This window comes from Mirounga angustirostris, unplaced genomic scaffold (genome assembly GCF_029215605.1).
Source record: "Mirounga angustirostris isolate CCGP_5_RB_7025 unplaced genomic scaffold, mMirAng1.0.hap1 SCAF_3, whole genome shotgun sequence".
Classification (NCBI taxonomy): Eukaryota; Metazoa; Chordata; class Mammalia; order Carnivora; family Phocidae; genus Mirounga; species Mirounga angustirostris.
The window spans coordinates 134,581,362-134,608,541 of NW_026991711.1; the positions used below are offsets into that span (position 1 = coordinate 134,581,362).

General features: G+C 40.1%; 1 protein-coding gene across 1 annotated transcript in view; it reads left to right on the forward strand.

Annotated features, from left to right (window-relative positions):
* The window catches only part of MYO3B (myosin IIIB), a 395,903-nt gene that overhangs the window by 209,173 nt on the left and 159,550 nt on the right, over positions 1–27,180 (forward strand). Inside the window, exons 23-25 of the mRNA XM_064585824.1 lie at positions 6,640–6,719; positions 13,792–13,869; positions 16,669–16,874. Coding sequence (XP_064441894.1) covers positions 6,640–6,719; positions 13,792–13,869; positions 16,669–16,874 — 364 coding nt within the window. The remainder of the gene's footprint in view (positions 1–6,639; positions 6,720–13,791; positions 13,870–16,668; positions 16,875–27,180) is intronic.

The window sequence follows — 27,180 nt, forward strand, 5'->3', positions numbered from 1 at the left end:
ACGCTGGAATAAGCAAATCTCACGTGTCAGTGATGAGTGGGTTCTGACAGATATGTGTATGTGAATTTCATTTTTTTTCTGAATGGATCAGGTCTTCTTTGATAGATACCAACAGTCTAGGCTCCAGTACTTTTGTGAACACATGTCATGTCATTTACAAGCAAACTGCCCCAGAAAATGTGGGGATGGCAGGAAATATTAAGAGCTTTTTTTTTTTTCTTTACATGGCTCTACCAATGGGGAGATTCTTGTCCTGAGGATAGACTGAACTGAAGCTTCGGCCAAGGTGGCAATAAAATGCAGAAAACAGAGAGCCTCTGCTCCACTTGACCAAGTTAGGAAAGGGAAGCCTTGTTACCTCTTTGAATTCCGATCATCCGGTACAGTTGTTTGGTGGGCTGACATCCTGTTTATGAGTTTTAAAGCTGAAAGGAGGAAAGAAGGAGTTACTGTTTTTCCTCAGCTCTATGATTTTGAAATCGCTGGGTCACCAATCTTTAAAGCTGTAGTTCACATTCTAAATGAAAAAGAAAAAAAAGCAGCAAAAACATTGGTTTGGCTTCCTTCTAAGCAGATAGTCCAGAGGTGTTAATTATGCAGAACTTCCTAAGATGCCAAATAACTGCCAATTAAAAGTCAATACAGGAAGGAGAGAGTGGTTTCTTTTGGGCTTTGAATTATCCATGTGCATGTTAAAGGTTGTGCACTCAGAAAAGAGAGTGAATTTGTTATGTGTGCATCTTTCTTCTATAAAAGAGCTGGGAAGACAGGCTGGTGTTTTATTTACTCTTGTTGCTTTGCCTCCACAAAACTACACCCCATTCGATATATTATCAATGTTCTTTTCTTGAGAGATTAAGTGGGCTGGGAACTCTCCCACCTCCCTCCTGCCCATTTATTGATATTCACACTCAAAGCTGTAGAATGCCAGGGAAGAAAGTTAAAAAACTTGCAGAACAAAATCTAACAACACACTTTTTCTTTTGGCCTCCTACAACTGTTTCATATTTTTTGTAGCTGTTTTAGGTTACCTCAGTGTATCAAATCTAAAACAAATCCTTATTATATTTAGGATAGATAGGTATATAAAAACAAGCTTTTTTGCATACAAAATACTATGGTATGTTTTATACAACTACTGAATTTGACTCCTTGCATTTTTATTACTATGGTGTTGTGACTGAAATTAGAACACTGCAGGCACGGCAGGGATCACGCCAGCCCTGGTCTGTTCCACGCTGACTTGGTAAACATCACCCACACAACCTGTTAATGAGACAAAGCGGAGTTCATTACTTACCACAGTAACGGAGACCACCATCTCTCAAAGTTTTGGCAGTGTCCAGGAGAAGGAAAAGCAGGGTCAGAATTTATTGGGATAAAGGTTTTTTTAAGGTGGGTCTTTCAAAGTGAGGGGGCTTGATTAGGGTTGGGTAGGGATCACAGAACAAAAGTCTACGATTGGTGGAAAAAGCAAGGTGAGGATTTTTGAGCCCAGGGATTCATAGAATCCTAAGGGGTAAATCGCTGTTGATATTTTCCTTTGAAGAATTGATGGTCTTAGGTCTTTCAGGGAGTTCCTATAATGAACAATCAAACCATTGCCTGGAAAAAGAAATTCATGCTAATGGAGATGGGGTGGTACAAGGTCGTTTTTCTGTAGACAGTGTCGTGTGGTTTAGGTTCTCAGTATCCAGACTGACTGTTGGATCAATGGTGTCAATAATCAGGTCTACTCAGATAACTTACTCTGGTAATAGATGAACTGAAACATTTGATTTTTTTATCTGCTGCTTCTTTCTTAGTAGCAATTTGACATAAGACTTTTACATTTCAGCATTGCTTTGCAGTAATTTATTAGCTTATGATTTATTAGCGTATTCCTTGTGTTAGGGAAAATTTAAACAGGAAAATTTTCCAAACAAATGTCTACTAGCAGTCACCACGGGAACCCTGCAACAAATTCTGTAAACCCAGAGAGGGCAGCAGAGGGAAGCCGAATTCTGTGCATGATTATTTAAACAGCAACCATCATTTTGGACAATTCTTAAGAAGCAACTGAAGATGAAATCATGGGTCCTGGGTACTTTCCAAGTGATGAAATGCTCTGAAGCAGGCAGGAAATTGCCATTGTTTAGAAGTTCCAGCTCTGTGTTCAGACCACTTGTCTCTTTCTCTTTAAGTTGGAAACAGAGAAATTGTGTGGGATCATTGTAAGCTCCATTTTAGATTCTTTCTTAACCCAGTTCCCACATAGGATATAAATTCTGTTAGATGCCTCTGACTTCCAGTTTCTCTTCCCAACATACGTCAGTAGTCACAGTTTCGGGAAGCACAGGAGGGTGCTCTGGGGCAGTGAGGCATCCTTAGCCAAAAAGGGTGTCTAGGGGTGAAGCTGGGAGGATGCTCTGAAACAAATGTGAACACTGTATTTACATTCAAATTAAAATGGAAACGTCTTATAGGTTATGTTACTGAAAGGTGTGTGCAGTGCATCTGCTGAGGTCTATTGTTTATTCATGCTGTAAATCCTTTGAAATGTGTTAAAATGCTTCCCACTCATTATAAAGCTCCTGCCACCCCTGGATTATGACTTTGATGTCACCAATCCTGCTTCAAAGGGTTCTTTCTGGGCTATTAATCACAGTTTAGCCTCTGAAGATATCGCCAGAGAAAACATTTGGACATCTTTGTGCTAGACTTGCTAAAAACTTTGAAATCTTGAGTGTCTTGCATATGCACAAATTGCATTTCCTTTCATTGACAACTTTTTATTTTGCTACAGAATCGAATGACATCGTAGGTAAAAAAAACAAACAAATCTTCAAGCACTTAGTTTGGGAGGCTGGGGATGGGAGAGGAGATTAAGGGTGGGTGGGTGGTGAGGGGAGAAGAGCTTCTGAACAGGCAGCTCAGCTTCTTCAAAGGCAAAAAGCATTGGGAATCAGAGTGGCCAAGACATGGAGGTTCAAAGTGGGGGTTGCCTTATCATTTTTTCTCCTCTTTCATGAGTTTTTTGACTGATCAGTGCTCACAGTAGCAAATTAGTAAGATTCCTTGGTATTCTCTTGCCTTCTGTTCTCTGTTTTGAGACCTGTGTGGGCAGACTATCATAACAAATAATAATAATATTAATATTATTAATAATAATCAATGCTGGCTAATATGAAGTGAGCACTTACCTTGAACAAGTCCCATGTTGACAGTGCTTATCGTGAATTACCCTCATTGAATGCCCATAACAACTCTCAGAATGAGGTAATACTGTCTTCATCTTATAGATAAGGAAACTTGGGCTCTGAGATACTAGCGAACTTGTTCACACCCCGGGCAAATGCAAAAGCCATCAGTCCCCAGGACTCAGTGCTACTGCCCATGCTCTCTATGTCCTCTGGTTCACTGCGTGGCGGGCTTTCTCCCTGTGTGCTGAGGGGCCCATACTGCCAGATCTGCTAATCAGTTTCTGTGTCTTAAACCTTCACAGTGGGGTTCTTTGTTGCCCAATTTCTCTTTTGGGAAAACTCCCAGCATCTTTTTTCTTGCTTATTCGTCTCTTTCAAAGACTGACAGTGCCCTAGTTGGAGATTGTTTTTTCTTATTGCGGTAAAAACACGTAACACGAAACCTACCCTCCTAACACATTTTTAAGTATATAGTACAATATCGTTCACTATACCCACATTGTTGTAGATCAGATCTCTAGAACTTTGTCATCTTGCATTACTGAAACTCTACCCATAGAACAGCAACTCCCCATTTCCCTGTCCTCGCAGCCCCTGGCAACCAACATTCTACTCTGTGCTTTTATGAGCTTATCTATTTTAGATACATCATAGAAGTGGAATCATGCAGTATTTGTCTGTGACTGACTTATTTCACTTAGCATAAGGTTCATCTGTGTTGTCTCAAATGGCAAGACATCCTTCTTTATAAGGCTGAATAATATTCCATTGTGCGCATATACCACATTTTCTGTATCCATTCATTATCTGATGAATATTTAGTTTTCAGTGCTTGGCTGTTGTGAATAATGCTGCAGTGAACATGGGAGGCACGTACCTCTTCACAATTCCATTTCCAGTTGTTTTGGCTAAATACCCAGAAGTGGGATTGTTGGATCACATGGTATTCTATTTTTAATTTTTTCAAGAACCTCCACACTCTTTTCCATATTGGCTGCACCACTTTATATTCCCACTAGCAGTGAGTGCACCAAGATTCTAGTTTCTCCATATCCTTGCCAATACTTGTTATTTTCTCTTGTTATTGTTGTTGTTTTATATAATGACCATCCTAACAGTATAAAGTGATACCTCGTTGTGGTTTTGATACGCATTTCCCTGATTCTTAGTGATGTTGAGCATCTTTTATATAGCTGTTGGCCATTTTAATGTCCTCTTTGGAAAAATGCCTATTCAAGTCCTTTGCCCATTTTAATTTTTTTGTTCTTTTTATATTTTTTTCAAGATTTATTTATTTATTTTGGAGAGAGAGCGTGCATGTGCACACACAGGGAGGAAGGGCAGAGGGAGAGAGAGAATCCCAAGCAGACTCCGCACTGAGTGTGGAGCCCAACGTGGGGCTCAATCCCACAACCCTGAGATCATGCCCTGAGCTGAAGTCAAGAGTCAGACGCTTAACCAACTGAGCCAACCTTTGCCTATTTTTAAATCAGGTTATGTTATTTTATATTTTGCTGTACATTGTAGAAGTTCCATATAGATCTTGGAAATTAACCCCTTAGATGATCTGCAAGTATTTTCTCCCTTCTGTAGGTTGTGTTTTCCCTCTGTTGATTGTTTCCTTTTCCTGTGCAGAAGCTTTTGATTTGATGTAAACCCACTTGTCTATTTTTGCTTTTATTGCCTGTGCTTTTGATATCCTATCCAAGAAATCACTGCTAAGATCAATGTTATGAAACTCCCCCTGTTTTTTTTCTAGGAGTTTTTTTAGTTTCAGGTCTTACATTTAAATCTTTAATCCAGTAGGAATTTAATTTTGTGCAAGATAGGGGTCCAGTTTCATTTTTTTGCATATGGATATCGAGTTTTCCAAATACAATTTGTTGAAGAGACCACCCTTTCCTCATTGTATAATCTTGATACACATCTTAAAGATTATTTGACCATATATGCATAGATTTATTTCTGGCTCTCCATTCTGTTCCATTGGTGTATATGTTTGTCCTTATACCAGGACAATACTCTTTTGATTACTGTTGCTTTATAATATATTTTGAAATCAGGAAGCGTGAAGCTTTCAGCTTTTCTTTTCCTTCTCAAGATCATTTGGAGCTTTGGATCCTTTGTGGTTCCAGATGAATTTTAGGGTTGTTTTTTATATTTCTGTGAAGATATCATTAGGATTTTGATGGGGATTACTTTGAATCTATAGATCTTTTTGGGTATCATGGACATTTTATCAATATTAGATATTTTCATCCATGAACACAGTAAAGGGTAGCAGAATATGCCACCCAAAAATATGCCACTTTGGCATAAAGATTATTTGAGCTGAAGGTAATTGAGAAGAAGTAGATATAAGAAAAGCTCCCTGCCCTCCCCGTTTACATAAAAGCAAGATATAAATTTGTAGAAGTACCCCCCCACACCCCTCTCTACTAGGAAGGACAGAAGTTAATCACCAGAGACAACTCTAGACCCTTATCAGCCCAGAGACAACACCAGAGGAATCTGTATAACAAAACTTTACTAACTTGCCCTTACCTTCCATTGGCTTCCTCATATATTTACTTTCCCATAATTTACTGCCCCTAAAAACTCAAAGATCTTTTGTCACTTACCTAGACATTTATTGTTCTTTGGTTAAGATGCTATGTGAGCCCAATTCTAACCACCCCTTGAGTTACTTAACACTAAGTATCAGCAAGTACAAGTCTTTTGCCTCCTTGGTTAAGTTTATTTCTAAGTATTTTATTCTTTTTGATGCTATTGTAAATAGTATTTTCTTAATTTCCTTTTCAAATTTTCATTGTTAGTGCATAGAAATGCAACTGATTTTTTGATGCTGATTTTATATCTTATAACGTTGCTGAATTGACTTATTAGTTCTAACAGCTTTTTCGGTAGCATCTTTAGGGTTTTCTATATATAAGATCATGCCACCTATGAACAGAGATCATTTTACTTCTTTCTTTATAATTTGGAAGTCTTTTATTTCTTTTTCTTGCCTAATTGCTTGAGCTTGACTGCTAGTTGAATACAAGTGGTGAGAGTGAGCATCCTTGCCCTGTTCCTGATCTTAGAGGAAAAAGCTTTTGATCTTTCACTGTTGAGTATGTTAGCTGTGGGCTTTTCATATATGTCCTTTTTATTTTGTGGCAATTTCCTTCTATTGCTAGTTTATTGAGTGAATTGGAGAGTTTTTTATTGTTTCCTTTTTGCTTATGAAACTAAGGTAGATTCAATTTGTATAATAAATTATAATTTATAAATTATTATAATTTGTTTATAATTTATATCATTAAAGTTTCAAAATTCAAATTCTTCCAAATTTTTCATACTCAGAGCAGATCATTTGGGAAATTAATAAAAATACAAGTACATAAAAGGAAAAATTACTCATAATACTATTTCTTAATTTTTCCTTCACTTTAACTTTTTTGTCTTTTTTGCTCAGGTAACTTGGCCCAGACAAGAGCCAGGATAATAGCAGCCTCAAGATCTTTGCCTCCCCATTTCAGTGCTGGGAGAGCCAAGGTGAGTAGCAGGTTTGTACTTAAAATAATGTGGACCATGGGGTGCTCCTGCCTTGGGGATAATCCTAGAGTAAGCAACTTTAGTTTATCTGGCCCACTGCCAGGGAAATCTGGTAAAGAGATGGAAGGCATTTAGGAAATCAGGGGTTAGGAAATTTGAAACAACATCATGGAATCCTTACAATGCTGTGTTATGAAAGAAAATGTTTCCTCTACCCTCTTAACTTTAGTTCTTGAGGGACTGAATTAAACTCAACCTGAAAGATTAACAGAAGAAAAAACAAATTTTAACTATATACATACAGGAACTCACTCAAAAAAGTGACTTAAGAGGGGGTTAGTTAGAATTTGAGGCTATATGCTATCTTAAAAGGGGATGAATGAGGTAGGAGGTCGGGGAGGAGGGCCCTTGTGGGAGAACAGATGACTTTTGGGAAAAACAAATGGTCCCTTAGGAGAATAGATGGGAGGTATGATAGTTTTATGACGGTGTCTGTTTAGGCAGTTTCTTATCCCAGTGCTCATTTCTCATCTCTGGTGATAGGAGTCAATCTTCCATGGCAGGCTGTGAAACTGCCAGGGAGGAGATTTATGACAGTGGGATGATTTTGAGAGGGCCTGTTTTCAGCCAGATAAGGGGAGTTTAGAAAAAGCCTCTTCTTGTAACTGTTGATTCTCAAATGTCTTCAACTCAAAATAATAGCTACGCCACTGTGGCATATTCTGGACCCCTTCATGTGATTCTCAGAAAGACCACTTAGGATACAGAACAATGACACTTGAAAGTAAAGTCTATCTAGAAGAGATAAAGCACTTTGCCTTGAGCCTGTCACCAACCTATGGAGGAGGATAACAGGGGCCAAATGGAGTCAGTAGGGAGGAAAGAAACCAAACCATTTCCTGTCATTCTTCTTTGCTCTCTGAAAAATGAGGGGTATACTTGTCTGTGCAAAGGGAATGTTAGAAGGGTTAATAAATATCCCACTGTAAAATATTTTTAACTGTTACATCCTTTCAGCTAATGTTTAGCAAGGATCTCAAGGACTGATTGGCTGGTTAATGTTCATTGTATATACTAACGCCAAAATCCAGTTATCTAAGGTGATGGAGTAATAGAATAAATAGATCACATCTCTGAATTTTCATATATTTTTATTTACATAGAATATTATTTAATAAAGAATAATAAATTCAGCCACACGGAATACTGTTGAATATTATCTCAAAATTGATACAAACATATATATGTATACTTAACTTTCTTTGAGAATGAAAGACTTACCTACATGTAATAGGGACTCAGATAATTTTTGTTAACAATAATTTTTATACCCACGTTGCTATTATAACTACATGTATTACTCTACTTTTCAGTCTTGTGAGTTTGTGGCAAGATATTAGGACTATATAACATGGATTTTATGGGCCCCTAGAAGAGATTTACATTGGAGTTTCATTGGTTCTAAGAGCCTCTTGATATTATTACATGTAAAATTTTGTAAATCCAGTTGATTCTTATTCTTCATGAAATTATGTTCTGTAAAGTTGCTGTGAACACTGAATCAGCAAATACTGAAGCATTGCTCCTAGGGGAAATACGTGGTTAGGTTCCTGGTAGCTTCTGCTCACAACCTTGTTGGCAACCAGTTAGTACATAATCTTGTTTCATGTGGGTTTCTACTTAAAGGCACATCATTTAATATATATTTCTTATAAATAATTATATGCAGTATTTCTTTGTATCAAATAATGTTTTAGTTTTTAAAAGATTTATTCATTTATTTGAGAGAGAGAGAGAGAACTAGAGCAAGAGCAAATGCGAGCAGGGAGGGGGCAGAGGGAGAGGGAGAAAGTCTCTAGCAGATTCCCCTCTGAGCATGGAGCCCAGTGCAGGTCTCGATCTCAGGATCTGAGATCATGACCTGAGCCAAAACCAAGAGTTGGACGCTTAACCGACTCAGTCACCCAGGAGCCCCTAAAATAATATTTTAATTACAGTATTTGTGTCATTGAATTCAAGGCCAACAGCACTATAACTCATGCCTGAATGAAGCTTATCTAATGCACATATGTTCTCCAAGAGGTATTTAATAGCCTTCTTACACTTAGGAACACTAGACAGTACTCCAGCACTGTGCTTGGGGGCTATTATAAACAGTGAAATCACTAGCCAAAAGTACAAAAACACAAAACACATGGCACTTCAATAAGCCTGGAAAAGGACACTTGCATATAGCATGAGAGCTAAAACAGGAAGGCAGAGCATCACCTGTTCAACCTGAGCTGGAAACACGTACATCAGGGGATCAAAGTTTTCACCACTCTGTATGTCTGTGAATAATCATGAAAGCATGGTAGGCACTGATTTGGGGGTTAAAAATGAATTTTAGAAAGTGGCACATTCACAAATATATAATCCACGAAGAATGAGGATCAGCTATATTTGGTTTTTTTGGAGTCATTGGCTCCCACTAGATTCTGAAAGAGATCATGACGCAAAAAGATTAAAGACTCCTGTGTAATATTCTCTATCAGCCCCCATTACGGTCTTTTCCTCAATTTGATTTTGTGGCTATTGGATTCTGCCAGGACCCTGTTCCCCTGTCTCCCACATCCAGAATATCAGCACAGTGTTACCTCTCTCTACACTGCCTCCTGTTGTTCAGACCTTGCCTATGTGACAATGTGCCCTCTAGTATGAGGCATATATTTACATCATTACCATAATAGTGTGTATCAGTGAGATGAAAATGACTCATGATTTGTTTTCATTTGGAAGAGAGATGAGTTGAAAGTTGTAGTTAAGGCACTAGAAAATAAGCGTCACAACAACAATAAAAAAGCAGTGTTTTTCTCTGCCTTATCCAAGGTCAAATAACACAGGTGGTCTGTTAGAAAGCTGGCTCCCAACACATTCTGCACCACCATACTATGACACATGGATGGTGTCAAGGAAAAGTTTTGCTTTTCCATTGAGGGCTGTGGAGCCTCTGAGAGGAGTGACGCTGTAGGGCTTTTTTCCTTAAGGGGTGGATGGATCACTTGATAGCAGTAAAAATTCTTGACAAAAGATGTTGTCAGGAAGATGAATATAAGCACCTCTGAGGTTTCAGGATGCAAATAGTGGGCACTTACTGAGACCAGGAAAAAAATCTTTCAGTTTTTTATTTATTGCTGAAATCTAGATGGTTTATGAGACTTCTTGGAATCTATGTCTTTGTCATAAAGTAAATTTTGTTGACAGATGAGGCAAGTCTTTTTAATAATACCATGCTTTCAGACCCATATTATAAGTTATATCAAATCACATAGAAAGGCAGTATATAATGTTTAAGAAGCATACGCAAACAATGAATCATGGAACACTACATCAAAAACTAATGATGTAATGTATGGTGATTACCATAATAAAATTAAAAAAAAAAGTAAGGTTTTGGAATCAGACAGAACTGGGTTCAGAGGTGCGCATAGCCAATTACTAGCTGCAAGACTCTGGAAAATTTCCCTAAAATCTCTGAGCCTTAACCTCCTCATATGTACAATAAGAATAATAATAGTACTTACCTCATAGGGTCATTTTGAGACCTTACTGGCATAATAGAGGCAAAGTGGTTATTACAATGATTTTTACTTGGGAACAGTAGATGTTTTATTATTCATGTTTTGATAACCATCTGAAACTCCATGTGTGGAGGCCATGCGTATACTGAAGCTTGCTCATTTCCTGTGGACTTGGAGTCTGTATTACAATTTTAAAGCTTGCTCAGGACTACTTTGAACACTAACCAGCGCCTCTCACAAGGAATTGGGCAGGACATTTGTCGTGTGGGCAGAAAGCCGACTTGCTCAGCTCCAGCTGACTTATATCATGGTATAATTTGGCATTGGAGGAGAAAGGATACTGGGTTAGACAGACAGTGGTTTGATCCAGAATATTGGTTCTACTGATCATTTTGAAATTGGTTTCATTGGAAGTATTTTCTCTGCCAATAAGTAAAAAGATCTCCTTGCTGTGTTGCATGGGTGCTAGTACTTGCCATCTGCCATTGAAGAAATCCCTGCATCTTTGACATTCATTGCTAAACTAAAATTAAGTTAAGCATGGCAATAATGGAAGGGGAACGGATGCACTTCTTGCATGTGTACAAAGCAGTTGCTTTTACTAACCAGTTTTCCTAATAAGGAAAACAGAGCTTTTGAGAAGTTGAATAACAAGTCCAAGTGCACAGAGATAGTAAGTGGAGGAGCTAGGATTTGAACCAGGTATGTCCAGTTCCAAAACTCTGTGTTCTATAGCATATATCCTCTAAGCCCAGGGAAGCTTTTCTAGTGTCTTTTTCCCCTATCTGAGGTAAAAGCTTTTAAGATCCTCTGGGGAAGACCGTTTCTTGTGAATTCTCTATCTTTGAGAAGAACTATATGCTAGATGATATCCCTAATGTAAATTAGCTCAGGATGACAAACTTTTAGGTCAGACAACAACCTTCACTTCTTTTTTTTTTTTTTAAAGATTTTATTTATTTATTTGCGAGAGAGAGAATGAGAGACAGAGAGCACGAGAGGGAGGAGGGTCAGAGGGAGAAGCAGACTCCCCGCTGAGCAGGGAGCCCGATGCGGGACTCGATCCCGGGACTCCAGGATCATGACCTGAGCCGAAGGCAGTCGCTTAACCGACTGAGCCACCCAGGCGCCCAACCTTCACTTCTGCTTTGGTTTGGATTTGGGGGGAGTTCCTTAGAGTTCCTGGTAGACCTGGTACAGACAGAGCTGAGGTTTGTGCCTAGTTTCCTAGTTTGAAGGACCAAGAGACTCTACTTCTGCTATGTCCCTTGTCCAAAATTCCCTCTTTCAGATCCACTCCATGTTCAGAACCTTGTGACTATACAAGAAGTCCTTGACCAAAACAAGACCTTTCCAAATTCTTAAATTAGAAAATACCTCAATAGCATGTTATTTATTCTTTAAAATGCAGTACTAAATATATAGGTAATAAACTGTGGACAAGCATTAGCACTTCCAGGCTGTATGTAATACCAAATAGGTTTTTACTTCTTCCCAAGAGTTACTCTGTATGTGAGTAGAAGGACAGAACTTGGTCATGGTGGGTGGTTAGATAGGGGAGTCGATCAGCTTTGTAACTTTTGGAGTGCAAAGTAGTGCTTCATTCTTTATTTTTCCAGTTTGCTGCAGAGGACAAGTAGTGATTTTGAAAACAGTACTTATTGTACCTTTTAAATTATGTCTCAGCACAATTTCTATCAAGGGTTTTCTGATCACTAAACTGTTAAATTCTCAAATGCCAAGGGCCCATTGTATGTCCTGAGGGAAGCTAACAGGTAAATCCTCCTAATAGAGAAATATGGATGAGTTTTTAAGCTGCCCTTTTACTGTGCCCTAGAGTCTGAAGGGCTGGCACTCACTGACTAGTTTGAATAAAAAGGGAGGGAAATGAGGGAGGAAAAGCAAAGTTCAAAGTAAGACAGGTTCTTCAGGGAGGATCTCTGAATAAAAGGAAGTGGTGGAGAAATTCCCAAGTTTAGAAAATGTGTGTGTGTGTGTATAAAGGTCAAGTTGGGGGGAAAGAAAGTAAGGAGAAAAAAAGTTCAGGAAAACTTAGAATTTACAATTTGGCGGAAGGCAGACCCTAGCCAAGATCCTCTTTCCTTCAGTCCTCCTTTGCTGGCCCCAAAACTCACCAGCTCTGAGAGCCATCCTCCAAACAGAGATGCGATGGGCGAAGAGGACCTTCAGTGGGTCCTGGCAGATGCCTGTGGGGAGAGTGCAATACAGTCTCTGCAGGTGGGGCGGGTGGTGATGTCTGTTTTTCCCTTTTCTATATTAGAACAGCCTTCCTGCTCAACACCAAGCTTTCATTTCCTCCTTTCTCATTAAAAAAATAAAAAAGTCAAACCTAGAGGCAGTTGTACCATAGCTTCAGCTGCATGTAAATGAACTGATGGCTTTGGGAACGCATCCAACATGCAGCCTAGAAAAGGAAGCTGCACTGCCCCCTGACATCGCTTCACGCAGGGATAGCCTCATATTCCTGCTCACTATTTGGGTTGCTTCTCTAATTTTTGAAAACTTAGCTCCCCATTTATTCCCTTTCTTAAACAAACCTGTATTCTTTAAGCCAATTGAAGCATTTCCTTCCATTTTGCACAGTCTCCTAAATACCCCTTGAGGAAGGCTTCATTATTTGCCCCTACCCTCGTGCCCTCCCCCCTTGTAGCACCCACTTTGCACTTTTACTGAATGAGGCTGCAGACATCCTCACCCTACGGGGAGGTGGCCGCCTGGACAGCAGTCCACCAAGCAGAACACACTTGCTGACAGCAGCATCTTCCAGTTCAAACATTCCTGCCTCATCCCCTTGCCACCTGTTCCGAGCAGATGGGAGGCTGCCACGGCAGAGGCTGGTCCTAAAATGCCTCTCGTGCACTTTGCAAACCAAATAGCTTGTATGTGCAGGAGCAGTGTTTTTATTGTTGAGGTACAGTAACAAAACAGGCTGTTTCCTACAATTGTTTTCATTCATAAATTTCTTCCAGTCAGCCTAGGTAGTTGGGATAGATGATTGCGAACAGGTGTATCTCAAGCTCTGATCTACAGTGAGCACGTGGGAACTGTGGGATGTGGGAGGGTGGCAGGAAGGTGACTGGAGCTCATCTAATTCCCTGTGGTCCAACCTGGGCTTTGAGCCCATGTCTTTATAATCACCCAGCCTCATGGGTCGTTGCCCACTTTTCTTTTAAGAAATACTTTGGTCTCATGCGACCTTATTGGAGAACTTAACAGGGGCCCATTAGAACATCAAGAAAAATAGAAATAATAGTGATGGTTATTTATACCGAGACCATATGGTACTTTGCAGAGGGTGATCCATTCTCAAGTGGGTAGAACAGTGCAAATTCTATTTTTCTTTTATATGTCTTAAAACTTCTCCCACAGTATTCACTATCATGTTCTAAACATCAAGGTCCCTCAGGTATTTAACCAAAAAGCCTTTCAGATTTTGGAAAAGCCAGAAAATGTCTATATCCTTAAACTACTTCCCTCTACCTCTGCTCCAGGTGGACACTCTGGAGGTGATACGACATCCAGAAGAAACCACCAACATGAAGAGGCAGACCATGGCTTCTTACTTCCGGGTACGGAGTCTTTTTGATCTCTATTCTGCCTGTTTCCAAAAAGGACTCCCAACCCTTCCCATGAGAGGCCCAGATATGATGGAATCACTGAAATAAGAGCAAAGCACAAGAGTCAGTTAAGAAAGGTGGGAGTGTGGGGAGAGAAAAATTATAGTGGGGAACCTACCTCTAAGTGTAATGTACTCTGATTTCAGAAAGATCAGATGAAATCCCATGTGGTCTCCAGAGGGGGCCCTCTCTGTCACTGGCACATAGCTCTGTCCATTCAATGTGCTGATTCTATTAGCATTTGAGCTGCTCCTTGACCTTAAAGCTACTGGAACCAGCCACTTTTCCAGCATATTTACTGAGAAATAAAATAGTTAATAAAATTCCAGAAGGTGGCTTATTAAGTTCAGATCCTGAGGGAATCTGTCTTAGTTTTAACTTTATTTTCCTAGATCAAATTGACCCATTGCCAGACCCAATTATTTCCCATCTCTGCTGCCCCAATTCTTGATATTTCAGCTAGTAAAATGACTCCTTTGAGTAAAAACATTGTACCTAGAAGGGCTCTGTTAAATGCACATTATATAGGAAAGATAAGATGCAGACACTTTGTACCAATTCGCACAGATTTGTTTATCTTCAAATTATAAAGCACTAGGGTTGGAAGCCCCTTAGAGATCATGTACCCCTGGGAGCTAAGGTCTAGGCAGCTCTGTGGTGGAGATGCTAAAAGGCCAAAGATGGAATTACTGATCTCAGGTTGTAAGGTGAGGTTGCAGTAGGAAGGGCTCAGCAGGGATGGGAGGTCAAGTGGTCATGAGCTAGGGTTGCTGAGGCAGGCTGAAGGACAGGACCTTGGAGCCAGCACCATGGGTGGAAGGCTCCATGGAAAGCTAGCAGGTTCAAGAAGGATCCAAAGCCAAGAAATCTGACCTAGTCAGCTGTACTTCAGAAGTAGACTAAAATTGGGCTCAGAGGGGTATGAATTGGGCCCAGAGGCCTTTGAGTCCAGCACTCCATCCATGTGGTGATTCTTGCTACAACTTCTCTAACAGGTGAATATTCAGCTCCTGCTTCATCACTCTCATGGTTGGACATTTCTAATTGCCATTTATTTCTTATCTTGAGACCTACCCTGGTCCTGTCCCCTTTAGTGGCTGTATCCTCCTAGTGTCGTAGGGTGTGTGTGTGTGTGTGTGTGTGTGCGTGCGCGTGTGTGTCCCCATCCCATGGGATTTGGAGGCTCTGAACAACCCTGTGAGATCATCTTCAGGATCCTAGAGTCCCTCTCTCAGAAGAAGCCATCTTTGCCTTATGATTTTTCAGAAATATATCCATGACAATCAGTTTGGTGTTCCCCAAATGTTAATTCTGAGAAACAGAATATAGCAGCAAGCTAGGTAATACCATTTTCGATCACTAGGAGGTGTGATTATGAAATAATGGGACTGATTTCCTGTGTGGCTTGTAATTGCCCCTGAAGGTGTGTCCACAGAGATGTTCCAAAGGTGGACACCCCTGAGGAGCAACTGAGGCTGTCCCCACACAAGCAGTGCTCTGCTTTTCCACGTGCCCTCTTTCTGTGAGAGCTCCCTGCCAGCCACTTGACGGATGTTAGTTGATCTTCATGATAGTCTCCTTTTCTCCAGTTTTCTTGTGTTCTTTGCCCTTTTTCTGTTTCTTGTTTCTCTTCTGCTTCATTACCAGTGATATTGGTAGGATTTGCTTAGACTTTCTGATGGTTCTTAGGCTAAAGAAGCAACTGGCCCCTTTCCTAAAAGCTAGACCTTTTAAATTACAGGTACAGTTTATAGAGTACTGCGTTAGAATACCACACAAGCTGGTTCTGGCAATGGAGTTACTGGGTGACCCAAGCATGTTCTTCGACAGCTAAGTTTCTGCCTCATAGGGATATTGCTTGGCACTCGGTGATATTTATTTATTTTTTAAAGATTCATCTATTTGATTTCTTTCTTTATTTTTTAAATATTTATTTATTTGAGAGAGAGAGAGCGTGAGCTGGGGGGAGGGACAGAAGAAGAGGGAGAGAAGAAAATCTCAAGCAGACTCCCTGCTGAGTGAGGAGCCCGCTCTAGGCTCAATCCCACGACCCTGAGATCATGACCTGAGCCGAAATCAAGAGTTGGATGCTTAACCGAATGAGCCACCTAAATGCCCCTCATCTGTTCATTTTGAGAGAGAGAGAGAGAGTGCAAGTAGGAGGGAGGGTCAGAAGAAGAGAATCTCAAGCAGACACCTGGCTGAGCAGGGAGCCTGACGCAGGGCTCATTCCCATGACGCTGACATCATGACCTGAGCTGAAATCAAGAGTAGAACACTCGACCAGCTAAGCCACCCAGGCGCCCTGGCACTAGGTGATGTTTAAAGAGTGCTTTTGAATCCACAGGCAGCTATAAGTACTCATCAGAAGCTATATTATCACCCCCTATTGCTGGTTTCTTTTTCGGCCTTATAAAGGTGTGTGAGTTGTTTACGAGCCAACAAACTGCTCTAAAGGTCCCTGTGGGCCTATGTTGTAATTATCCACTATGTTGGGGTGCCTGGGTGGCTCAGTCGTTAAGCGTCTGCCTTCGACTCAGGTCATGATCCCAGGGTCCTGGGATCCAGCCCCGCGTCGGGCTCCCTGCTCGGTGGGAGGCCTGCTTCTCCCTCTCCCACTCCCCCCTGCTGTGTTCCCCCTCTCACTGTGTCTCTCGCTGTCAAATAAATAAATAAAATCTTAAAAAAAAAAAAAAATTATCCACTATGTTTGTGGTAACCTCATTTCACGTGTATTTTTTCCCCTGGTAGTATTCTCTGATGGATCTGCTCTCCAAAATGGTGGTCGGACAGCCCCACTTTGTGCGCTGCATTAAACCCAATGATGACCGAGAGGCCCTGAAGTTCTCCCGAGAGAATGTGCTGGCCCAGCTCCGCTCTACAGGGATCCTGGAGACAGTCAGCATCCGCAGGCAGGGGTATTCCCACCGCATCCTCTTTGAAGAGTTTGTGAAAAGGTCAGGCCAGAATCTTGGGAAATACATTATGTTAAATATAATTGTCCTGTGGCTCTCCCTGTCCCCTGGGACTGCTCCTCCTGCTTGTTTGCCTCCTAACATTTAATTGGCTAGTTACCAGCTACCATTTACTTGCTTAAATGTTGCATTTTTATTGTGCTGCAACTAAATTGCAGTGCTCTGAAGGACAGAGTAAGCACCCTTCTGATGACTTTTAAAAAATAAAAACTTCCATAGATATATAAGTTACATATATCCTTAGATTTCAGAGCCTCCAGATACTTAATTGATATGATGAAAGTGTTCCTCCATAAGTGGGTTGAGATTCCAGTGGATGTGAATACACCCAGGCACCCAAATCCTCTCTCAGGCTAAAACAATGGCATGATGTAATAGGATAGCTAACATTTACATAGCACCTAGAATGTCCTAGATGTATAATCTCATTTGATCCATAGAACAACCCTGTAAGCTAGGCTGTATTATTATTCCCATTTTACAGATGAAGAAATTGAGGCACAGAAAGAAACATAAGTGACTTTCCCAAGGTCCCATGCTAGTAAGTGGTAGAGCAGAAATTTGAACCCACGCAGTCTTCAGCATCTACACTTTTAATTTCCTCTGTCCATGGAATTCAGTGTTTATTGAAATAAATTGTTTTAGAGCTTTTTAGACCCAGAAGTTGACTTTATCTAGGAGTGAGAACATATTATTTTCTATACAATGGCCAGAGGGATGCATTGTGTAGCATGTGACTATGGGTGGAATTTTTACAAAACTTTGTAAAATGTGAGGAAATAGAGGGTAACAATAACAAAAAGCCACCTGTGAGATACACTGCTATCTGAGGACATCCAGAGAAGAAAATTAAACCCATTATAAAATCTGCACCCCATCAGCCATCTTTAGTTTCTTTTTACCTCCTTTCTGAAACTTATGCTCAAGGTCATTTTTCCAACTTTTTCTCCGGGAAGAATGGATTCCAATATGGTATCCTGCTTCATCGAGTCTTCCAATGCCATTACATTCCATGGAGAAGAAAGGCAAAGAAATGTCCTTACAGTGAGAGTTTTTTAATTAAAAAATAACAAAATGGCTTTTAAAAAAGAAGTGTCTTTGAGCTCCTTTTTCCTCTTAAATTTGGAGGTCGAACAAGAAAAACTATTTTAGCACATGAATGTGACTAGTCAAGTATTTTTAGCCACTAAGTGTGGAATACATAAAAATATTTAAGAAAACAGGTCAAATGCTAAACAGATTGGCACTTCTTTGTTTGTAATCAGAAAGCCATTAGGCAAGTATGAACGAGAATTTCAAAATGTCAGTAAATCCGAAGGTATCAAAGATTTCTGAGCCAGCAAGTTAATTGGTATTTTGATCCTTTTCAGCAATTTAACAACAAAATAGATGAGTTAGCAGTTTTCTTCCTTGATGTTATTCAACAAATAGGTGCGCCTCTTATCTTCCTGTTTGGGAGTGCTGTTTTGTAAACTCTTAGCGGAAATAGGCAGACAGAACAATCAAAGGCAGGGAACAGAGTCATTCAGGGTTTATCGGGTAGAGGTAAATAAAAGATAAAGACTTGTTTTATGTTACTCTTTACCTTTTTGTAGGCATTTGGGACTGAATCCTGAAAGACAGCATTTGGGGGATTATGTTATCGGGTTCCAGAATGGGGAAGTGTTTCCCCAAGTCACCCAAACCTAAAATACCGCCTCACCCCATCATCTTTGAATTTTTTGGCAAAATGGCTTGGAAGTGCCCATCCTATTTTCTATTCATGGAGCCTTGGGGGAGAGAGATTGTTCCTAACACCTTCTCATCCATGGGGCCATGTGGGTTGGAAGTATTTATCTATTCTCACATAGGCATGAAAGAAGTCACCTGGCAGTGACTTGAGCTGAAGCCTCCCTAAGTCATACTGTTGAGGGACATCACAGAAAACGATTGAATATTCATTGGCTTCATGGTCACTGGGCTCTGAAGCATGGTCAGCAGAAAGTCTCTACTGGGGCAAACACATAGGACAGCACTTGTTGGGATGTGTTCTGGCAAATGTCTATAAAATAGGACTGCACATTCAGTTCAAAGTCTTATCATTTGTTTATTAAACTATTGCAGTAAACAGTGCTATTTAGTAATGAGATCAGGGTTCTAATCTACTTTTGGATATAGTATTTGGCAAGTTACTTGACATTTCCTTATCTGCATGAGAAGGCAGGATTACACAGAACCCACATCCTGAAGATATTCAGGGATTGCATGCAGATTCGTTGGCCTTACTTGGCTTCTGAGTCTTCCAGAAGGGCCCACTTCCCACAGTCAAGCTCACAGGAGGGAGAACTATATCTCCCAGGACGCATTTCATAACAGTTGTTAAATCAGTATCTGTTAAACAGAATAACATTTATTCCCCTGACCCAGGACATCACAGTTTTGTACCCCATGATGAAGGGAATTTCCACCTTAGAAAGATTACTTGTCTTTCACGTGGAATTTTGTATACTATAGTCCCAGGACTATTTGAGATCTCCCTAATGTACATAACACCTTAAATTTTCTTTAAGATCTTCCCTTTCAATAGTTTATTATTTCTCATTATTCTCTTCCTGTGTTTTCCCTTTGTAATTAAAATGAAATGACTGAAGTATTGTAAACTTGTAGAATTCCCTGGCAGTGACAGAAAAAGTGTACAATTAATCCATAGAAGAGTTTGAGTCTAAATGTGTGATTTAATGGAATAGATACTAGTTTTTCATAATCATTGAGGGTGGGTGTAATCCTCTCAGCAGCTGCAGAAACAAACACATTATTTCCAACAAACCATGCTGTTATTCAAAGTATTTTTTATTTGGAGCTTCTTTCAGAACTAAGCACACAATTATTTTATTTGACTTCTGGGAACACCCAGTATGACCACCTTTTCTATTAGACTTGACTCTGAATTAATTTCAGCAATATCTGAAAACTAACACATGTACATGACAAAAATTTACCAACTTTGAGGCTTTTATTTATTTATTTTTAAGGATTTTATTATTTGAGAGAGGGCACATCAACGTGTGCAAGAGACAGGGAGAGAGCACAGAGGGAGAGGGATAAGTAGACTCAGAGAGCCTGATATGGGGCTTGATCCCAGAACCTGGGATCATGACCTGAGCCGAAGGCAGACGCTTAAGACTGAGCCACATAGGTGCCCAACTTTGAGGCTTTTAAATGGAAGTCCAGATATAGATCCTAAAAATAAGTCCTTGAAACGTCTGTGGCAAAGAGAGCATGTAATGTCCCAAGGAGTTGGGGAATGAGTGATCTTTAAAAGGAACCACATTTATTAGGACTTTTATACTGGTTCTGGTGTGACCTTTTTGTTAATGAGTTACCTGATTTTCTACCACCTTCCAAAGAGTAACAGAATCGCTAGCAGCTATAGAGAAGCCTTGTGAATGCCAAGGATTATGGACACAATTGTTGCTTCTGAACATTTGTGAAGAATCACAGTGCCTTGGTGAGAACTGTCTCATAAAAAGTCATTTATATACTGCTGCCTTTATGAATGTCTCCATATGTCTGATATGTCTCCATATGCCTGGCACAGAGTAGGTACTCAAAAAATGTGGAACAAATAATTCTAAACCCAATGATGCTGAAGGCAAGAATGTGCCTCCTCTGTGTTCTCAGCACCTTGTATGGAACTTGCCATATAGCTAGGTTCTCATTACACGTATTCTCTTGATAACAGGGAGGATATATTCATGGCCAGGAGCTAAGAAGCCTTGTAGGTGAGTGGCTAATGAGCATGTATATCTACCTCTTGGTTTCGTCGAGGGACCATGCTGGAAAAACCCTGAAGGAGTACAAAATTAAGGGTCAAATTCCCCAAATACGAAAGACTTAAAAATCAAGGTCAACTATAAAATGTCTGGATGTCTAGACTTACTCTAGACCCTCCACTGGCAAGAATATCTGGGTCTCAAAGGATTGCTCTAGAATCCAAGAAAGTCAATTTGTCAACTCTGGAGATGCCCTCAGTGAGGAGTTTTGTGTGTCTTTCCCCTTAGAGTATAAATAAATAAAAGTGGTAAAGTAAAAAAAAATGCCAAGAATAAAGTACCTTTGTTGAGGGGATGAATTACAAAAGAACATATGACACAGAACATCCTAAACATTTATTCTCTCCTTTTGATTACTTCTTGCTGTACTTTTCAGAATATTAATGGTAATCTCTCAACTGAATTTTTGCCTAGCCTCAAATGTGTCTTTCCAACTCCAGCCTGTTTACTAGACATTCCTTACACTGCCACTAGTTATGTTTCTAAAAATATAATCATGTCTTTCTTGTGAATAAAATTCTGTGCCCACTCCTCATTGCCTACAGGATAACATCCAAAGCCTTTAGCTCGGTAGGTAAGGCTTTCTGTAACAAGCACCAGCCAGCCATTCTCATTTTTTCCCCACCGTTCTCTCTCACATACCTTAGGCTGTTGTCACTCTAACCTTGGACCCTCCAGGCCCATGCACAAGGTTGGCCTTTACACCTCCTCTTTTCTCTGGTGGAAAGTCTCTACTTGGTCCCTCTTCCCCACCTCCCAATCTCTAGCCCAGTAGCCTTCCCTCTGAAGCCTGCCCAAGCTCTGCAGAGCTGCCTGGTAGTTGCTCCATCCTCTGTCCCACATCTGGATGCTGATCTCTCTTAGAACATATACTTTTATTTTTATCCAAACATGTCCATCTATCCCATTAGACTGTAAGCTTCTGTGGCGATGGGGTGGACCTCACTCGTTTTTTTACTTCTGGCATCTTGCCTGGTATAATGCATGTTCCATGATGTATGTTTAGTGTTTCCCAAATGAGGGAATGTGTATCAGTCAGGAATGCATTTGACTGTGAATAACAAACATATTTAGTGCTTGAACCAGGGTTTCTCAATCTCAGCACTGCTGACATATTGAACCGGATGATTCTTTGTTGTGGAAGACTATGCCTGTGCCTATTAGAAGGTAGAATGTATAATAGCATCCCTGGCTTCTACCTATTAAGATGCCAGTAACCTCCTCACCACCCCTGAGTCATGACAATAAAAAAATGTCTCCAGATATTCCCAAATGCCCCCTGGGGACCAAATATCCCAAATTGAAAACGAGTGGCAAATAGGTTTGTTTGTTTCTCACAAAAAGAAATTAAGAGGTAAGCTACTTTTAATATTAGTTCAGGTATGTCACCAGGGACCTGAATATGCCTTCTGACCTCCTTTCATTCCTTTTTACCATCTTTACTATGTGGGTTGGCTTATAGTTTCATGGTCACAACGGGGCTGCTGCCTCTCCAGACATCACGTCTATATTTAAAGAAAGAAAGGGGCAAGATGAATGACTAAGCCAACCATATTTGTCCCACCCTTTATTAGGAAGGAAAATATTTTCCCAGAAGTCATTTCACATCTCATTGGCCTGAACAGAGTCATGTAATCATTCCTAGCTACAGAGAGGGGCTTAGAAAGTAGGGCACAGGACTGGGACTGGAATAATTTCACCCAAAGGATAGAAACTACTGTTCTTTTAGCCAGGAAGAAGTGGGAATGGAAATGAGAGAGAGATTAATTATGCTTATCACAGAAAAGAAATCTCATGTTTATTAATTGAATGAAGGAGTAACTGAATAACTAAGAGGCTGAGTGAATTTGAATAAATACTTCCAGTTCCCCACGACCCACTCATTTCTTATTCCTTGCTACCCAGCTTCTTCCTCAAGATGGTAGTTGAAGAACTAGCAACAAGTACAGAAACGCCTGAGTAAAAATAGGCAAGATACTGAGAGCCCTTTAATTCCATTGCTATGAAAGGTGTGTTTGCAATTTTAAGCCTGCAACAAATTCTTTTAGCTCTTGCAAAATGAGCTGAATATCATCAGTTATCACTGTGAAAACTTCACCTGAGGACAGGGTCCTTGACTTTCCCTTACAGAGAGCCAAGGTTAGCACTGGCTCATAGGACAGGAATTGAGAGAAAAATCAACTCACAAAAGAATCCAGACATCTCAAGAAAGGCTGAAATCCAAGTTTCAATTTTCAAAGAATAAAGCTTCTACTTTTTTCTCTGAGTATTAAGCAGTGAATAGGAAAGCACAAATCCTCCAAGAGCTAGGATGGTGATACCATGCCTTGTCTCTCACAGGACATTCCTGAATTTCTTTTGTTTTTACCTGTAACTACACAGGTGAGAACCTGACATAAAATAGATCTTAGCGTGCCATTCAGATAAACTAGTAGATTTGCAGCAAAGTGGACAGAATCTTCAATTCCCTGCAAATTGATTTGCATGGTAGTGGGGGACACAGTATGTGAATATGTAAGGAAGATAACGGAACAGCTTCAATGTTGTGAGTAAACATATTAAACATATTGCAGACTCATGTGAACAGTCTCTCAGAGAGGCAGTGACCCCCTCTCTCTATTCTTAGGGGGCAGAATGGGCTCATATTGGCCTTGCCTGGGCTGTGGGTTCTTCCCAACTTGTGTAAGGCTGTAGATGATTCAAATCCTGAAACCCATTCTTTTAAGGTCCTGCCTTTCTCCTGGAGCCCACATTGCTGACAGCTATCTTTCACTATTCAAGTATTGGAAAAATCATTTCTGTAGTTGATAGCTCTGCAAATTCAGCCTGAAATTTGTAGTGGTGACTTGAGAAGTTGAGACAAGAGGTAATATCTCTTCTCCACTCTTCTCCAAAGGTGCTGAGTGGAGGCAGTAATAATAACAAGCTGTCTTTCCTGATTTTTTGAATGTCTGCACTGTGGGCAGATTCATGAGCTAATTCAGTTATAGGAAACAACCCAGGAGGACATAGAAACACAGTGGGCAATGGCCAATGCTGTGGCAACAGTGCAGGAAGAAAGAGCAAAGGAAACCAAGAGGAAAGATGTTATGGAAGTGTTGGACAGTATCGATGCAGTTGCGAAGACCACCCCTCTGGACCTTTGGCTTGGCTGCCCAGCTTACTCTGTGAAAATCAGTGGCTGAATTAAAACTCTATGTCCCTGATTGGAGGTTCCTTAAAACAATTTAGTGGGACTACGTTATGTTAGATAATGATAACAATGAAACAGCAAAAACAAACAAGAATAAGGAAAATAATGAATTGAAAAGGAGAGAGGGTGGAAGAGGAGAAAGGAGAATGTGAGGAAGCTTGGCACAGAGATGGCAAATGAGCACCACGTCTCTCTCTAGCCCCAGCTGCAGACCTGGCTTCTCAGCCAAGACACATGGCCTTCACAGCCCAGATGCGGCCCTGGAGTTCCCCAACACGGTGCCCTAGGAAACCACTGCCCAATCCATCAGCTGACCCACAGTTGACCTCATACCCCTTCTAGCATGTTCTTTTCAATTTACAATAAATATCTGCCCACCCCTGAGCAACATGGTTTAGAGATGACTCGGAGGAAAGACTGCTAGCCACTTTTTCATATACATTTGGGTTGGGGAAGAGAAAAAAACATTTTTGTCAAAGGGAAGGAAGACAGGAGAGAGGGGTATTTATTAACCACCTGCTGATGGCAGGCTTCATCCTCGTGCTTTCAAACATCGTCTCACTTGGGGATGTCTGGGTGGCACAGTCAGTTAAGTGTCTGACTCTTGATTTCAGCTCAGGTCACGTTCTCAGAGTCCTGAGATCTAACTGTGCATCAGGATCCACGCTCAGCAGGGAGTCTGCTTAGGATTCTCCCTTTCCCTCTGCCCTCCCCCACCACATGCTCTCTCACTCACTCACTCTCTAAAATAAATCCTGCTTATAAAAAAAAAGACATCATCCTCATTTAACACTGGTAATAGCCCCCCAAATACATGAAATTATTTCAGTTTTATAAATGAGGAAACTGGCTCAAAATCACACAGATAATGTGTTGTAGAGTCAGGATATGAAATAAGAGTCTACCTGATTCCCAGGCAGCTGGGTGGCTCAGTTGGTTGGATGTCTACCTTCAGCTGGGGTTGTGATCCTGGGGTTCTGGGATCGAGTCCTGCATCGGGCTCCCTTCTCAGCAGGGAGGCTGCTTCTCCCTCTGCCCCATCCCCCTGCTTGTGCTTGCGCTCTCTGTCTCTGAAATAAAATCTTAAAAAAAAAGATCTACCTGATTCCAAAGCCCATCTTCAAAATATTTAAATGAAACAACTGAATACAGCCCAAATATTCACTGTGAAATCAGTCTGTAGAATTCAATTGAAAAAAAAATTAATATTACTAGTTATAAATAGATCAGTTTAAAGTTTAACTTTCTAGTACAAATTTGTGAATAAACTCAGCTCAATCTTGAATTCCCACTGTCTTTTTTTTTTTCTTTGGAAGGCCTCCCATTTAAAGCTTATGTGGTGGGGGCAGCAACATCAGAAACATTTATTAAGCACCTATTGTGTGTGCTGAGTGCTGTAGTAATATTGAATTAGAAGGAATTTACAATCTCAGGACTTCCACAATTTAATAGCATAGATCAATGCGACTTCTTATCCCAAGGCCCAAATTTAGGAGTCTTCCTAAGAATATAATGGATATAATGGTTTTCTTTTTTTTGTAGCAGATGGTGGCCAGCTGTTCTGTCTTTACTGAAGGCCAAACATGGAGGGAAAAAATTAAAATAAAGGGGCTTATGGTAAATACAAGAAAGAACTTAAAAAACTAAAACTGGATTTTCATACACACTAACGGGAAATGGGCAATTGGGGGTAATTATCAAATTATCCAAGCCAGAATAGCTCAGTTCCCTCCATTATCAACCTAAGAGAAAATTATTTGTATGGGTTGAATTGTTCCGATAATTGCCCTGTATTTTGGATATCTGAGTAGACAGTCTGGGTGGTCACTAATGTTGATTGAGGGGTCCCTCAAGGAATATTTTTAAATAAGAAAAGGGTTGATACTTTTTGCTGCCTGATTGGGGATGTATCTACTTAGATGTAAGTAATAGTAATCAAATTAGTAGATAACATGATTCTTTGACCAGGATTTGGCACATTGTAATTAAAATTTAAAAAATTTTTATTTAATGTTTGAAATTAACTTTTAATTGCAAAAATAATGTGTGAATACCTTTTCCTGTAAAATTTTTAAATATTACATATAAGACTAATGTCTTTCTTTCTGCATCCCAAATTCCATTTCCCAGTATCCTGCTTGCATCATGGCCCCTCCCTACGTAGTTACTGTTATTCTTGGTAGTGTTAGCCTTTCAGAATACACACATACGTGCATACACACACAGAGGGGGAAGAAAGAGAGAGATCAAGAAAGAGAAAAAAACCCTACATTTTTAGCTTAACTAGAATTACATATTTTATACCATTTGCCAACTTCCTTTTCTATTTAACAGTATGTATTAGAGATAAATCTATGTTGTTCCATAACTCCAGTGCATTCCTTTTTAACTCCCTCTTTAAAATTGGTAATATTCATGTAGCCATTCTTCTATTGGTGGATATTGGCATTGTGTCCAGTTGTTTGCCAGCAATGCTCAATCTTACATATTAAACTTGTGTTGAGAATTTCTTTAGGGTGGATTTTGCAGTGAATTGACCTTTTAGGGGAAAGTGATGTGTTCCAGAAAGTCATTTCGTCGAAACAAAGAGAAAGGACCATGAAGAGACATAGCCAGTTTCTTTCCTCAGATGGATTGTGTCATTGTAGGCAAGTTGCTTCACTTCCCTGGGATTCTGTTTGTCTAATAAGTTAGTGGTTCTTCAACTTTCTCATGTGTGAGAATCTCCTGAGGCCTTGTTAAAACAGAGATTGCTGAGCCTTACCTGCAGAGTTTTTGATTAGTAGGGGGCATGTGTGCAGGTTTCCAGGTGATTCTGATACTGCTGATCAGGAGACTACTCAGCCATTGTTCAGGTATGTTGAGAATATCCTGTGAAAGAGATCATAGTTGAAATTCTAAGAGCCCCAAACAGAATGCCTAGGGAAATTTTAAGTCTTCCAATTCATCCAGATACAGTGATAATAACCCGAGACTTGCTACAGTAACAGTATAGTGTTGATGATACACATCAGTTTTAAAATCACAGAAGCAATTCTTTAGGCCAAGAGACAAGTCAACGTAGCATCTTTGTTGGAAGTAATCTTAAAGGGCCATCCAGTTCAAGTACCTAGCTAAAACTAGAATTTCTTTGGCAATATTCTTGACCTTGTCCATCTACATCCCCACTTCCCATTGAACAGTTCCAGGGTCTAGGAATTCACTCTCTGACTCTGGAGACAACCTGTTTTGTGTTTTTAGATGTCTGATAACAACCTTGTTCTTCCTAACTTTGACCAAAATC